Source organism: Schistocerca gregaria, chromosome 11, assembly GCF_023897955.1.
Source record: "Schistocerca gregaria isolate iqSchGreg1 chromosome 11, iqSchGreg1.2, whole genome shotgun sequence".
NCBI lineage: Eukaryota > Metazoa > Arthropoda > Insecta > Orthoptera > Acrididae > Schistocerca > Schistocerca gregaria.
In genome coordinates, this window is record NC_064930.1 from 51,176,636 (window position 1) to 51,193,087 (window position 16,452).

The 16,452-nt window shown below is 40.6% G+C and overlaps 1 protein-coding gene across 3 annotated transcripts in view; it reads left to right on the forward strand.

Moving 5' to 3' along the window:
* Window positions 1-15,542, forward strand: part of LOC126295119 (probable citrate synthase 2, mitochondrial) — a 212,035-nt gene extending 196,493 nt beyond the window's left edge. For all 3 annotated transcript variants that reach the window (XM_049987389.1, XM_049987390.1, XM_049987388.1), the window contains exons 7-9: window positions 469-672; window positions 4,457-4,561; window positions 13,458-15,542. In XM_049987389.1, the coding sequence (XP_049843346.1) occupies window positions 469-672; window positions 4,457-4,561; window positions 13,458-13,634 (486 nt within the window). In that variant the 3' untranslated portion in view covers window positions 13,635-15,542. The remainder of the gene's footprint in view (window positions 1-468; window positions 673-4,456; window positions 4,562-13,457) is intronic.
* The last annotated feature ends 910 nt before the right edge of the window (window positions 15,543-16,452 follow it).

The following is a 16,452-nucleotide window of genomic DNA, read 5'->3' on the forward strand; positions in this document are numbered from 1 at the left end:
TTGTCAAAAACTGAGACGTCTTGCAGATGCAGTCCTAGAATAATTACCAGGAAGACTGGGTTAACTGATGCTACGTAACAATAACATCTGCTGCATACGTACAGGAGTTGGGTTGGGAAACCATCTCACACCCACCTTATTCACCTTTTCCACTGTCTAACAACCTTCAAATAACATCCTTTCCAGATGAAAAGGCGCTCCAAACTAGACTCGACGAGTTCTTCACTTAAAAACCGCACAGTTTCTAGACGTGGAATTGAAAAGTTACCTTTGTGTTAGCAGACTGTTGTAAATAGTGAAGAATATATTATTGATGGACTAAAGTCTGAGTTACGTGTATTTGTTGTTTCATAAACTTAAACCAAAACACTGTTGCACCGACATAATATTAATAGCCCAGTGCTCTGTAGTAGCGGCCTGTTTTGGGATATTTGAGAAGTTTTACTCAGTGTGTCCGTTCTTCAACAGGTGCTAATCTTCCTGAAGAAGGTGCAGGCAGCGCTGGGTGACAACCCGTCGGACGACAAGCTGAAGGAGTTCATCTGGAAGACACTGAAGTCGGGCCAGGTGGTGCCCGGCTACGGCCACGCGGTGCTGCGCAAGACGGATCCGCGCTACACCTGCCAGAGGGAGTTCGCCATGAAGCACTTGCCCGATGACCCGATGTTCAAGGTAACCTGCCACATACGAATATTGTTTTCACTTGCTTTTGGCGTATTTGAAAGTATAAAGGAATATGCGGGCTTTCTCGGCAAATTTCTTTTGTGAAATATTCTCGAATTATCCGCAGAGTTCTGACAAGTTTCCTACTAGTCACCTTCAGCTACAGTCGTGGGTTTGTATCCAGTTCGTTCCTTTATAGATTCAGACCGCGGACACTTCGCTGCTGAAGGTGAAACGTACAGGAGTCCTGTCCCGCCTTAACAGCATATACAAAGACACTAGGAGAATGGAAAATGCCATGATAGAGAGCCCCGTTGGCAAGTACGCTTTTAAGTCAGTGTTCATAGTGTTAGACTCATCAGTGTATAACACCACACCGGCCGAGCAAGATGGAGAGAGAGTAATTTACATGGAGAAATGAAGCACCTGGTATTCCTTCCATAAGCAGTGCTGACTACAGCTGAGACTGCCATGATAATGGAGAAAAACAAAATAGAAATGTTCTGCTGTATGGTTAAAATAAAAAGTTTGCTTCAGTCAGCCAATGTGCAACTAGGGTTGGAGGGCACCTGGCATGCACAGAACCAGTGGTGTGTTATATATAAATGTTATTAAAAAAGGGTGGCATTTTCCACTTTTTCTGCATTAATTTTACTTGTTCACTACTATTTTTAGCCTTCCAGACCATTCCAAAGTAATTTTATGGTTCTGCAACAGAAACTATGCCTTACATGTTTAAATGACGCGCGGGCTTTTGTACCTGTCCCTGTGTGCTCTGAACGTGTTGACACACGCCACCAGTCTTTCTTCCAGGTATTCTGAACATGCCTACCCGTAGACATGTTCAGAGTACCATGTAGGAGAACTGTTGGCACGCGTAAACACGTTCAGAGAACGCAGGGCCAAGTACAAAGGCGTGTGTTTTAACACATCCAGAGCAGTTAAAGGGTTAATCAATAGACAAGGGTTAAAAGGCTTTAGCCTAATTTTTTTTAGTGATGTAAAATGTTCATTAGTGTCTGTTTTTAAGATTCATTCATATAAATCATACCAAACATTGAGTCACATAAATCTTGCCATAAATATTAAAATACATTAAAACTCTAACTGGAAGGGGGTCTGGTGCATAAAAGCTCTCAAATGTAATGATGTAATAGTTAATGATGCAATAGGAGTCCTGTTACTTTCATATAGTATCACAGAGGGCATTAGTATAAAGTACTATTCTAAACAAGGTTTTTTCTTTTTTAAACATGAATTGTTTATGGTAAATAGTCTGAAAACACTCGCTTGTCTAGTGTTCTTTGACTTGTCATTTTACTTGTTCACTATTCGATGTAAAATGTGAGTGCTTGAGAATTGCATTCATTCATTAATATAGATAGAAAAGGTTTGAAAAGTGATTCCAATTACGCAAGTAGTAGTAAAGTTTGTTCACTTTCGGTATTAAAAATAACAAATTGAAAGTTTAAATGCTTGTTTCTTCAAAACCTTTTTTGAATTGGTAGTACTGTAACTCGTGAAATATACATGGAGTTACATTATACCTTTTTTGTAACAAGTGTGTCGGTGCTTATTCTACTGTAGTACATAGTTTTGCAAAATATTTTAATTTTCTTGGTGCTTGTTTTTAAATGGCTTCCTTATGGAAAATAAAGATTTTTATTTCAGGGTGGTGCTGTATTGTTACAAACCATTTTAGAAAAATACCGTATTTACTCGAATCTAAGCCGCACTTTTTTCCTGTTTTTGTAATCCAAAAAACCGCCTGCGGCTTAGAATAGTGCAAAGCAAGCGGAAGTTCTGAAAAATGTTGGTAGGTGCCGCCACAACTAATTTCTGCTGTCGAATATATGGAGTGCTACACAGGCATGCTTTGTAGGCACAAAGATAAATAGCACAAAGATAAATACTGGTGACAAACCCTCAGCGTCAGTAAACAAATTTAAAAAAAGGTGGAAGACGAGCCTTGTCCTCCGCCCCGAGTTCAGACCACTGCATATTCATACATTTTCCAACTAAGTAAATACAAATTCCGTATTGTTCATCTTCGAACGTAGCAGAATTTCAATGTACTATGAAAATCCAACAGGTAAAACTGTTTGGGATGTTTGTCAATATGGCCAACTCTGTTCTGAATTTTTTCCTACCTGTGAGAAGAGATGGTTGCTAATAGGAGCATGTTGAAATGTGAATCACATGCAGTATTCTCTTCACCATATATTCATATTATTCTTAAACATTTTGCCATGTAGTCTTTCGTATTTGCTGCTATCTCATTTAAATCATGTCTGCCTAATAAACTACGAAACTAGAGTGAGACAACAGCAAACACAGAAGAATATACATATCATGTCATGTTTATATTCTTATTATTCTTATGCCTAATAGTGATAGAAATGAAGCACAGCAACTGACTAGATTTTTAAATCCAAGATGACTCTAATTTCTGTGCAGAATTTGATGTACTAAAGAAGCAGCCGAAAGATTTTTCAAACGGAGAAAAACTTTCCCTAAACTCTCATTCAGAACATGTTTTATTATACACATTGTATTATTTGGTTCTTGTTGATCATTATCAAAGAAAGCAGCTGTGTAAGTAACAACAAATAGTAGTCTCTTGCCATTGTTTCGCTAATGAAATGATTCCTCTCTTTTTTAAAAATTGTAAACGGCGGTAGTACCCACAAAAGCAAGCCATGACGCGAGTGGCGACAGGCCGTAAACAGGCACTATCAGAATGCGACAAACAATGCATGACACAGTACAGTAATGCATTTTCAGCTTAGTGACGTAAACACCTATAACAAAGAAAACGGCACTTACCAGATCAAAACAAAATAAGCAATCGATTCATACCAGACATGGAAAAAGGAAGGGTACCCGTATAAATACGGACGGAGTGCCTGATGCATAGCAATGGCTACCTGGTAAAGCTTAACTGCTAAGCTTACGACTCGAACCAAACTAGTGTAGCTTTATCATCATTCATTCGACCTAAATTGTCTCATGTTACAATGGACCAACTTCGTTTTCTGTTGCATAACTGCAAAATCACTTCAGAATATGCTAAAAGATCAAAACTAGTTGCAAACAAATAAAATTAATAAAACAAAAGTGGCAAGTGCCACCTTCTTTTAACAAATGCATTGCTTTTGTGCCCTTAATGAAGGAAACTTAATGTTAATTTGTTTAAGTGTATGGACCGGAGAGTTTCACTGACAATTCTTGCCCATACACTGATACAGAGGTAATTCTGATGCCTTACCTCGAATGCTCACGGCTTATCTGTCCATGTGTGGATATCTTAGTAAATCACTGAGATGGTCTGCATCACTAAACACTGCATAAAGTTTGTCATAACTAAAAGGCCAACATGTTACAGGTATTGGTTTCCAAACATACAGTTATAGTAGCTTTTCTTCTGTTGTACAGGAATTTGTCACTTATTTTTATACACCCTGTAATGGTACGATTAAAACTACTATAGGTGCTTAATCGAAGGAAAATAAAAATGTTTCCTATGTCTGGTTGTTAAGTGTTAGTGTTTTACTATGAAGACGGTAAAATTCTGAAGTCGGTGGCATAAATTTTCTGTGGTCTGAGGAAGTGCTTAACATAAAACAGCAGTATAGAGGTGTGTGGGTGTCAACACAAGCTCATGTGGAAGCCTGCAGTTAACTGCCTTGCTAGATGTCCTCTGGTCCATTAGTGCTACCAGCTTCATCTGTTCAAATAGCTCTATCAACTAGCATTTTACTGTTTGATAATGTCGGCTGTCGATCTGTTTCAGTTGGTGGCCCAGGTGTACAAGGTGGTTCCCCCCATCCTGATGGAGACAGGCAAGGTGAAGAACCCGTGGCCAAATGTGGATGCCCACTCTGGCATCCTCCTGCAGGTATGTGAAGGACAGTTGTAAGTGCATACAGTGGCTCAGAGCTTTAGGCTTTTAGAAATTTGATGACCTAAGATGTTGCTATAAGCACTCTTTCCATGCACTAGAGACAAAATCGTGGATCATCATCAGGCTGGTCCACATATATTGGCAGTCTTCAGACTCCGTAGCTCATTCGATAATTATTTAAGAGTTTCCTCGCTTGAATTTTTCTTGTCATCTCATTGTTGTCATCTCATTGTACATCGTACCCTGCTATGAAGGAAAACTGTCAGCTTAGGTTGCTCCCTTTCTGAATGTGGGTCACCACGGTGATAATGTTTTTGTCTTTTCCCCGAGTCCAGCAATAACAAGCTATGCAGTATAGCCTTTAAAAGGGCATTGGAACCTTCATTATATTACAGCAATGCAGACAAAGTTGCGTCAGTGGTTAGACACTGGACTCGCATTCGGGAGGACGACGGTTCAATCCCGTGTCCGGCCTTCCTGATTCAGGTTTTCCGTGATTTCCCTAAATCACTCCAGGCAAATGCCGGGATGGTTCCCCTGAAAGGGCACGGCCGTCGTCCTTCCCTAATCCGATGAGACCGATGCCCTCGCTGTCTGGTCTCCTTCCCCAAAACAACCCAACCCAACAAAGTTGCGTCCTGGAGTAACACTTGAAAAAAATTGGAATTAGCCCGAAAATAATGAGATCTTTGTACTAGTTGGAGGGGCATAGGAGGAACAGTTGAAATTCCCCTGTGGACATTTTCTTTCTTTCTTTCTTTCTTTCTTTGACGTTCATATTGGCTGTTGCCTAATCAGAGCATTTGCCTTAAATGATGATTAAAAAACCACAAAACTGGGATAGGTTTAACCAGATAATAACTACAATCCTGTTCTTACCCAGCTAGTTCACAGTGCTTCGTGCAACATGCGACATAGTTCTCAGTAACACAGCTCCCACAGAACTTAATTCGAATGAAGTCTAGTTTATCATAATAGAATACCTGACAGTCTCTTATATTTGTCTTTTCACACCAGTATTTTTGCCATTTGTGTTTTCTCCAGGTGCAGTATGTACTGTATGGGAAACTGGTGAGTTGATATTTGGAGAAATTGTAGATGAGGGAAAATGTCGTTCAGAATGGATTTGTTCTAACCAACATTCAGTAAAATTTTCACTTCATTCCTCCATCCAATTCATCTACATCTACATACATACTTCGCAATCTACCATAGATGCATGGTGGAAGGTACCTCGTACCACAACTAGCATCTTCTGTCCCTGTTCTACTCCCAAACAGAACGAGGCAAAACTGACTGCTTATATGCCTCTGTAGGAGCCCTAATCTCTCTTATCTGTGTGGTCTTTCCGCGAAATGTGAGTTGGCGGCAGTAAAATTGTACTGCAGTCAGCCTCAAATGTTGGTCCTCTAAATTTCCTCAGTAGCAATTCACAAAAAGGAACGCCTCCTTTCCTCCAGAGACTCCCACCAGAGTTCCTGAAGCATTTGCGTAACACTCGCGTGATCAAACCTACCAGTAACAAATCTAGCAGCCAAAACTATACCAATAAACCGAAGACGAGTATCCACCTTCCCCACAACTGCCATTACATGCTTCTCCCACTTCGTATCGCTCTGCAATGTTATGCCCAAATATTTAATTGATGTGACTGTGTCAAGAGCGACACTACTAATGGAGTATTCGAACATTACGGGATTCTTTTTCCTGTTCATCTGCATAATGCCAACCTATTTATGGGTCACTTAGAGGAAGCCTTCTTGGTTACCCAAGCCTACCAACCCAAAGTTTGGTACAGATTTATTGACGACATCTTCTTGATCTGGACTCACAGTGAAGAACAACTCCTGAGTTTCCTCTCCAACCTCAACTCCTTTGGTTCCATCAGATTCACCTGGTCCTACTCCAAATCCCAGGCCACTTTACTTGACGTTGACCTCCATCTGTCCAATGGCTAGCTTCACACATCCGTCCATATCAAACCCACCAACAAGCAACAGTACCTCCATTATGACAGCTGCCACCCATTCCATATCAAATGGTCCCTTCCCTACAGCCTAGGCCTTCGTGGCAAACGAATCTGCTCCAGTCCTGAATCCCTGAACCATTACACCAACAACCTGGAAACAGCTTTCGCATCCCGCAACTACCCTCCCGACCTGGTACAGAAGCAAATAACCAGAGCCACTTCCTCATCCCCTCAAACCCAGAACCTCTCACAGAACCACCCTAAAAGTGCCCCACTTGTGACAGGATACTTCCCGTGACTGGATCATATTCTGAATGTGGCTCTCCAGCAGGGATACGACTTCCTAAAATCCGGCCCCGAAATGAGATCCATCCTTCATGGAAATCCTCCCCACTCCACCAAGAGTGTCTTTCCGCCGTCCACCTAACCTTCGTAACCTCTCGGTTCATCCCTATGAAATCCCCAAATCACCTTCCCTACCCTCTGGCTCCTACCCTTGTAACTGCCCCCGGTGTAAAACCTGTCCTATGCACCCTCCCACCACCACCTACTCCAGTCCTGTAACCCGGAAGGTATACACGATCAAAGGCAGAGCCACGTGTGAAAGCACCCAAGTGATTTACCAACTGACCTGCCTACACTGTGACGCTTTCTGTGTGGGAATGACCAGCTACAAACTGTCCATTCGCATGAATGGACACAGGCAGACAGTGTTTGTTGGTAATGAGGATCACCCTGTGACTAAACATGCCTTGGTGCACAGCCAGCACATATTGGCACAGTGTTACACCATCCGGGTTATCTGGATACTTCCCACCAACACCAACCTATCCGAACTCCGGAGATGGGAACTCGCCCTTCAGTATATACTCTCTTCTCGATATCCGCCAGGCCTCAACCTCCGCTAATTTCAAGTTGCCGCCGCTCATACCTCACCTGTCTTTCGACAGCTTCTTTGCCTCTGTACTTCCGCCTTGACTGATATCTCTGCCCGAACTCTTTGCCTTTACGTGTGTGTGTGTGTGTGTGTGTGTGTGTGTGTGTGTGTGTGTGTGTGTGTGTACACCTGTCCTTTTTTCCCCCTAAGGGAAGTCTTTCCGCTCCCGGGATTGGAATGACTCCTTACCCTCTCCCTTAAAACCCACATCCTTTCGTCTTTCCCTCTCCTTCCCTCTTTCCCTCTCCTTCCCTCTTTCCCTCTCCTTCCCTCTTTCCTGAAGAAGCAACCGTCGGTTGCGAAAGCTAGAAATTCTGTGTGTGTGTTTGTGTGTTTTATTTATTGTGCCTATCTACCGGCGCTTTCCCGCTTGGTAAGTCTTGGAATCTTTGTTTTTAATATATTAATTTACATTTATATATGTTTGAAGGTAGTTGCCATTCTTTACACCAATCACAAATCCTGTCAGTCATCTTGTATCCTCCTACACTCACTAAATGACGACACCTTCCCATACACCACAGCATCATCAGCAAAGAGCCGCACATTGCTATCCACCCTATCCAAAAGGTCATTTATGTAATTTATGTAGATAGATACAACAGCGGACCTACCACACTTCCCTGGGGCACTCCAGATGATACCCTCACCTCCGATGAACACTCATCATCAGCTCCTAGTTCCAGCATTTAACCTAGAAATGCATCTTTCTTTTGATAAAACACCTTTCCTTGGTGGCGGCAGCATCGTTACAAATGACATTTTCACAATGAAAATGTCCTGATAATAAAAAAAGTAACAAGTTGCAGAATATTCTGAAACAATCATCAGTTGTGTGGAGGTGTGATCTACTTGTGCCTTTCACATTATTACATGTCCATAGCCATGTTTTGTTTGAATGTCATTTAACATAAGAATATAGAGTAAAAATTTTTGTCGAGGTTTATTGACAGTGTTACGAAAAGGATAGATTGCTACTCAGCTTAAAGTGGAGATGCTGGGCTGCAGACTGGCACAATGAAGAGACTGCTAGGCAGTTAAACATTTAGCCAAAATGGTTTCTTGTGCATTAGACAACATACAGACAGTGTCTGCCTTTGGCTGCTGCTCATGTGAGTGTGAGGTGCATTTGTGTGAATATGTCTACATTCTGTACTGCAGAAGGCCTTTTGGCCGAAAGCTTAATTGGTTAGCAGTACATTTCGTTCTACCTGTCTGGAACTCATCTCCACCATTGGCGAGTAGCAATCTATACTTCCCATATTGACATTATTCCATCCTGGATTTTCCTTTTATTGATAGTGTTGTAAATTAAATGACTGAGAGTGGAACATTAGTCAGTCTCATTAAAATGTCCAATGTTGAGGTCCTTCTCCTTCACTCAGGTTGAGATTTTAAAATATATGTTAATTTTTAATGTTTCCTAAATAGCTAACCTTTAAGGTTTGTTGGTGACAGAGACAACAAACAACTTCAAAAGATCCGTTCTACAGAATAGGAAGTGTCTTCAAAAAAGGTTAGGAAATGAACCTCAGCAAAAGTAAAACAAGGATGGGTCGTGTAGTCTGCAAAATCAGTGATTAGTATTGACACTTCAGCCAGGCAGACGGCAATGTTGCAGTACGTGGCTTACGGCAGTCCACGCCCCGTCTCTACTCAAACGGGTTCTCTAGCAGCAGAAATGAAAGTGTCGACAATGTGCAGGTCGTATTTGTACAGATGAATTTATTTACAGTTCCTACTTGCAATATGTAATCTCAAATTGAAGAGTCGTTTAATATCTAATATGGTGACATGTCATAAAATTATGTCGAACTTCACAATATAAATGGATATGATTTCATCGTATCGTTTAAAATTTGCAGTTTTTGCTTCTGCTGTTAAATATTAACAACATTAATTAGTTCTACAACAAAGGAGAGAATAATGTATCAGTATATTAACAGTTATAATCTGAAGACGGCACTCGCAATATGATGATAAAACAGTGTATTGTAGTCGTGCTAATGGAGATACTCTATTTGCTGTCAGAATTGTAATTCAAATAGTCACCTTCAGCACCATCTATCCCAGTTGTATAATAAAATTTTGCACACGTTCTTCCACAGCAGCCTTCATTTTTAGCTGCCTCTTTGATGACACTTAAAGTACTGTTCGCAATTTTTGTCAGTGTCTCATTTGTCACTCGATTGATAACTGCTGCAAAAAGATTCTCAACTTCTGAGATCGTACATTTTTTATTCTTGGCAACAATGTAGCTTGTTATTTGGTCCTACACCCCTTCAATGGTGTCAAAGTGATAAAGTTTGGAGGATGCTGAACAAATTTGTGCATGTACCTTCGAGCAAAAACACCAGTGACACGCCTGAAGTTGATTTCTTTTGCACCACAATTCTGCCTCCTTTAAATCTGCTCTGAAATCAGCTTTCCATTGTTTCAGCTACTAAATATCATCTTGGTTTTTCTTTAGCAAAGTTAGCGTCCTGTCATGAACAACGGAATGATAAGAGGGACTGTCCACGATAACTGACAAACTTGTCAGATTCGTCACAAGCAATAGTTCGAACCACTTTCAAAAAAACCACACCGATCGTCTTCTGATAGTAATTGCCTGCCTTTTTTAATGAGAAATCGACAAGCAGTTTGGCTAGCGTTAACCCACATTTCATCTATCCACTCTGGGATTTACTGCAACATCCCTCGTGACGGATTGAGTAATCGTCAGTTTGGTAAAGGAGGGAAATTTGGGGGGGGGGGGGGGGGGGTTGAAAATTGGAGAGGGAGGTGAAGGCTGGAATACAGCAAGAAGGCTCAAATGTAGGCTGTCGTAGTTATGCAAAGGTGAAGAGACTTGAGTGGAGAACTCTGCCAAACCAATCCTCAAACTGATATTTAAAAGTAGCATACCACTGCTCTGTGTTGCACTGGCCAACAGGAATTGGGTGGGAGGGCTTGTTAGGGAACCCACACGACTACTCTGATAAATCAATGTGACTCAAGTATTTCCATAATGTTGGTAGACTAAGTGTTTATACAACACCTTTGAATGAATTTTAAATAAATTATAAATGATTTTTACATTTATTTGTATTACTTGCAAGATGTGCAAGCTTTCACATACTTACGGTCTTCCCTCTTGGCCCTTGTCATGTGACCTGCTTGACATTCATTACTCTCGTTGAGGTAGCAAAGTTCTCGAGCACAGTCTTTCACATACTGCTTTCTTCAAGAATTCTTCATGGGGTGATTCTTTTCCCATTTCTTGTGTGTGTGTGTGTGTGTGTGTGTGTGTGTGTGTGTGTGTGTGTGTGTGTGTGTGTGTGTGTGCCGTTGTTGTTGTTGTCTTCAGTCCTGAGACTGGTTTGATGCAGCTCTCCATGCTACTCTATCCTGTGCAAGCTTCATCATCTCCCAGAACCCACTGCAACCCACATCCTTCTGAATCTGCTTAGTGTAGTCATCTCTTGGTCTCCCTCTACGATTTTTACCCTCTACACTGCCCTCCAATACTAAATTGGTGATCCCTTGATGCCTCAGAACATGTCCTACCAACCGATCACTTCTTCTGGTCAAGTTGTGCCACAAACTCCTCTTCTCCCCAATCCTATTCAATACTTCCTCATTAGTTATGTGATCTACCCATCTAATCTTCAGCATTCTTCTGTAGCACCACATTTCCAAAGCTTCTATTCTCTTCTTGTCCAAACTAGTTATCGTCCATGTTTCACATCCATACATATCTACACTCCATACAAATACTTTCACAAATGACTTTCTGACACTTACATCTATACTCGATGTTAACAAATTTCTCTTCTTCAGAAACACTTTCCTTGCCATTGCCAGTCTACATTTTATATCCTCTCTACTTCGACCATCATCAGTTATTTTGCTCCCCATATAGCAAAACCCCTTTACTACTTTAAGTGTCTCATTTCCTTATCTAATTCCCTCAGCATCACCTGACTTATTTCGACTACATTCCATTATCCTCGTTTTGCTTTTGTTGATGAACATCTTATATCCTCCTCTCAAGACACTATCCATTCCGTTCAACTGCTCTTCCAAGTCCTTTGCTGTCTCTGACAGAATTACAATGTCATCGGCGAACCTCAAAGTTTTCATTTCTTCTCCATGGATTTTAATACCTACTCCACATTTTTCTTTTGTATCCTTTACTGCTTGCTCAATATACAGATTGAATAGACATAAGACACTGATTTTATACTAAAATATCAAGAGGTGAAAAAGTCACCGTTGGCTGTCGCTGTGTTGGTCATTGTCAGTAGTACGTTTGCACACATTTATGGAGTGTGTCCACTCAGACTTTCTAATTGTAGGAAAGGATGATATCTGGCTTCTCTTCCACCACATTCATGCCGTGATGTTGGTTTGACTTAGGCATTTAACTGGCTAAAGTGACACCGTCACTAAAAGAGAAACAGGATGGAGTTCAGTAGGTACATCACATTAATCAGTTTGAATAGTCCCAACTGTAGTTCTTTCCTCTTTCAAACGATCAGGTTATTAGTATAACAGTAGTAAACTTATCAATGGTAATGTTTTTTCCCGATTGTTACAGGTTACACATTTCAACCAACTTTCTAACTATATTATGGCTGCTGTTACAGTTTCTCGTAGGCATGCTTTCCAGCATAAGGATCCACTGGGAAGCAGTATTTCATATCTGAATTGCATAGGAGGCTCACTTCTGTGACATTTTAAAGTCTTCACACTTCGTAACTGACTCACTAGGATTATAAAACTCGGGGAAACGTGTTCCTTGTATTGCTGGTGGGAGCATCAACAAAATGCAGGAACTTCCATAAGAGCCTCAGTCTGTGATATGAAAATGAAGTTGGGTAAATAGGACAATTTTTGCTGCTAAACATACCACACAAACTTTCCTTGTTCTGTCTATGGACTCCACAGTTCTAAAGAATTCACATTTCTGCCAGTGTTTCTTCCCTTTAAAAAGCTACAGAATTTTTCATGAAAATCTGTTCAGATGATTCCCAAAGAATGCCTACTCTTTGGTTGGTACTAGTGACAGTAATAACGATGATTTTCTCAAAGTAAAGGAGAAAAGCTTTAATTAGTGTGTCAGGTTTTATCCCGGGGTTAGTTCATTTTGGAGCTGTAATTATGTTAGCGACAGACCTCCGCCTTCGATTCGTGTAAAGCTCCGTCATCCACTTCGTACCTGTCACGGCCACCACTTTCCTGTCAAGATGATCAACGTGCCTTCAGCCTGTGTCGCCTTCTTATTGCTTGAATGTCTATAAAAATATGAAAACGGAACTGGAGGCCAGCATACAAACCACCTGCATACTGAGGCGGTCATACTAATGTACTAAAAATACTTACCCTGTTCATTTTTTTCGGACTCACTGTTGACAGAAGCAACTCGATCTGGAAGTTCTGTGACTAAATCTTCTGCTTCACAGCTTGGACTTCAGGATAGTTCACTAATGTATTGATTGTTTAGAGTTTTTGAGCAAATTTCTTATTTCATCATCTCAGTTTCATCTCTTTATACATTCTATCAGTGTGCCACAGAAATATAAGCTTCCACGCACCGTAATGTTTACTAGTTGCCTGAGAGTGGATGTTGTGCTGTAAGACATTAAAAAATAATAATCACTATAACTCAACAGTGCATGTAAACCAAAAGCTCTTATTAGTTGTAGTAGTAATCATTATAATAAATGTCATGCAGGTATTAAATAAAAAAAATAAAACAAGGGAATTGTAGCCCAAAAACATTGTTTGGATTAGTCACTGACACCCCTTACCCCATCCCCCACCCCTCCCAGGAGGTATGCAACTGTTAAACAAATGACAATAATCTGCTTGACATACTGAGCTTCGTATTCTCACAGTTTTCATACCAAAGAAACAACAAATTGGAGCCCATCACATTGAGACTTGTTTCTTCTTATACTGTAAGAAATGATTGCTTTGAGTACTTATTATGTTTTCAGTATTACGGACTGAAGGAGATGAACTACTACACGGTCCTGTTCGGAGTGTCGCGTGCCCTGGGCGTGATGGCGTCACTCGTCTGGGACCGCATCTTCGGCCTGCCCATCGAGAGGCCCAAGTCGATGTCGACCGACGGCCTCATGAAGATGGTGAAGGGTTCGGCGAAGGCCGCATAGACGCTCGCGAAGCGCGCGTCTGTCGAGTGGGGTGGCGTCGGAGATCGTGTCCTGCCCGTCGGCCCTGCTAAATCTTTTAGGCGAAACAAAAATGAGAATGAGAGGGAAGTGTGTAGTGTGAGTGCTGACGGTTGATAGTTAATAAGTGTGAGTGTTGTCTTGTTTCTACCGAGTGTTTAATGAAAATGTTAGTGGCTGTGTGAATGATTGTACGTCTGTGGGAATGAACAAAATTGCACTCGTGATATTTGCAAGTGGGAGGGGAAGCACAGAAATGCAGTCACAGTCGTGGAATGTACCAACAGTAGTAGAGAGATTGCCGTAGCGTCGTGTAGTGGAGGTGTAAATTCCCTGCCTTAGATGGAAAGGAAGTAGCAGACAATAATGTAGGCTTTCTGGATGTGCACATCTAGGAAGCTGCTCGGCTTAGCTATCTTCGAACTGTAGTACACGTCGGTAATTGACACGAGGTTCCACGCTTTGTTTGCAGCAGCAGTGCAGGAATTATTAAGTAAGAAAGCAGTTTAGACGGTTTATTTGTAATTGCGTCGAAGCACTACAGAGTTGTAAATTTTCACAATGCCGTCTTCAATTATCCACTGTGTTTGTGTTGCGGTGGACATTACAGGAACAAATAGTAATAAGTTTCCAAACTGCCAGGAGCAGACAGTTCCTCTGAAGGAACAGCCCACGTACTTAATAGGCGATGCGGTAGTTAAATAGTTGTGACAATTGTCAACCTCGGACTTCTCAGTACCTCATAGCACTATTTTGTCCCATCTTCAGATGCTGAGCCTGTATTTCACCATTACCTTATTAGTGATGTAGGTTGAACCCAGTTTCGGTAGCATACATGTTGGACATCTTTTGCAGATCTTGTTTCTATAAGAGAAGGATCTGCCTCAAAATTTGAAACGATCATTGGAGGCAGCTTTTGTGCACACAAATAGTTATGTGATGGCTGCCTCAACTAGAAATTCCATTGCTCTGCTGTGTCCTGTAAAAGGGTAGTGTGGTATTGTCTCCAACAAAGCTTACTTTAAAGGGAAGGGTGTTAGTGGGGCAACATGATTTGTTTAATCACAAATTAAAATGTAGTGTACATCATACTTAACATGAATTGTGTTGTTATAAATTTGTTATGAACTATTGGAGAGTGTTCAGGGTATGTGATTTCAACACAGTGTGGAGATCTGTATCTTAATACATGTATTGTCCATGTCTGTGGAAACAAATTACCTCTCCAAGCTCCTGAAACGTATGTGAATGAAATGTTTCATATTGGTTGCTCACACATACACACACCTCTTTAGATGGAAAATTATGTAAAGGAGAAAATGAAATTTTCACCCCCTTGCAGTTTTGATGGAAAATGATAGTATGAGAGACTTATTTCACACAGTGTGTGTGGGCCACTAGTAGAAGTAATCTTTGGTAAAGGATAAACACTGCCTTACTGTGCCGAATTTGCAAAGGCTTAGCGTTTGTAATAAATAGGAAAAAGAAACTGGTCATGATATAAGAGAAGATGGTTGCCACAGCACTCGGTATATAACTGTTAGCCACTGCGTGGTGTATATTTTAGTGATCCCTGTAATAGTACTCTTGTTAAAATGCTCATATCTGCTGGTCAGGATTTCTTAGTGATATTGTTGTAATAATATTTATGTATAATTTATTTATTTAATCACCTGTGTATGATCCCTGTGATAATTGTGTTTATCTGAAATTATTAATGAATGGTGGGTTACGGGAGGTGAATGTGCGTGTGAAGCATTGTTTCCATCACTGCTTTTTCGGCTTATTTCCGTGTCTTAAATCCTTAAGAAATCTTGACAGTGTTGAGTGAGGCAGCAATAGTTGTAAATTTTCTTGTTTGTAAAAATAAATGAACCGACAGTACAATAACTGTTGCGTGTGTGCTGATTTTTTTTTTTTCCCTAGTCTGCTATCATCCCTCCCCCAAGATCTTAGATGCAAAGTTGCAGACCACCACGTTTGCGTCAACATTTATTACCTAATTGATGAGTTTGTTTACAATAGTGACAAAGTATCACAGCAGTTGAAGTTCACTTGTTTCATTATTTGCATTTATCAGTTTAAGCACACAATAATCGGAAATCGGTGCCATACTTAAGTGCAGTATGTTCAACACAATGTTGTGGCCCAAGCTAGGCTGTGCTTGGCCTCCAAAGTGTTTAACACTAAAAAGTCCAGCCACTTGGAAGAATTTGAGGTACAAAACATCGGCCATGTATGCCATAATTTAATATGTTACTGCCACATTTGTGTTTGATATATCTTACAGTAATAAACAAGACAAAGCATTAAGGTGGCTTATTTTCATATTTGTTCTAGTTCTTTACTAGATTGAAGGGATCCTCCTGGGGTCAGATAAATTATTTAGCAATTTCACATGTAATTGGCTTTTGTATAGGAAGTTATTAAGCAGAGAGGTATGTTGCAATACCTGTTCGTTTCTTTCCAGCCTGTTTCCCCCAGTAAATTCCCCAACCTAACCTTGGAAAAGTATGTTGGGTGCTACTAGGAGATGAGATTCGTCTGTAAAAAAGAAGAGATTCAGAAAAATAAAACTGAACTAAATTTAACTGTAGCAGATGGCAGCAAACCTGAATATAAATCATCTTCAGACTTTTCCCACTGATATTTCTCCCACTTCTAAAATTTCTTTCTTTCTCAATGAGCGTGAAAGATTTGCTACAAATATAAGTACGTGTATGAAAATGTACAATGCAAGCACACATTGGCATAGTAAGTTGTGACAGCAGTTCCAACTTCATTACTGTTTAATTGAAAA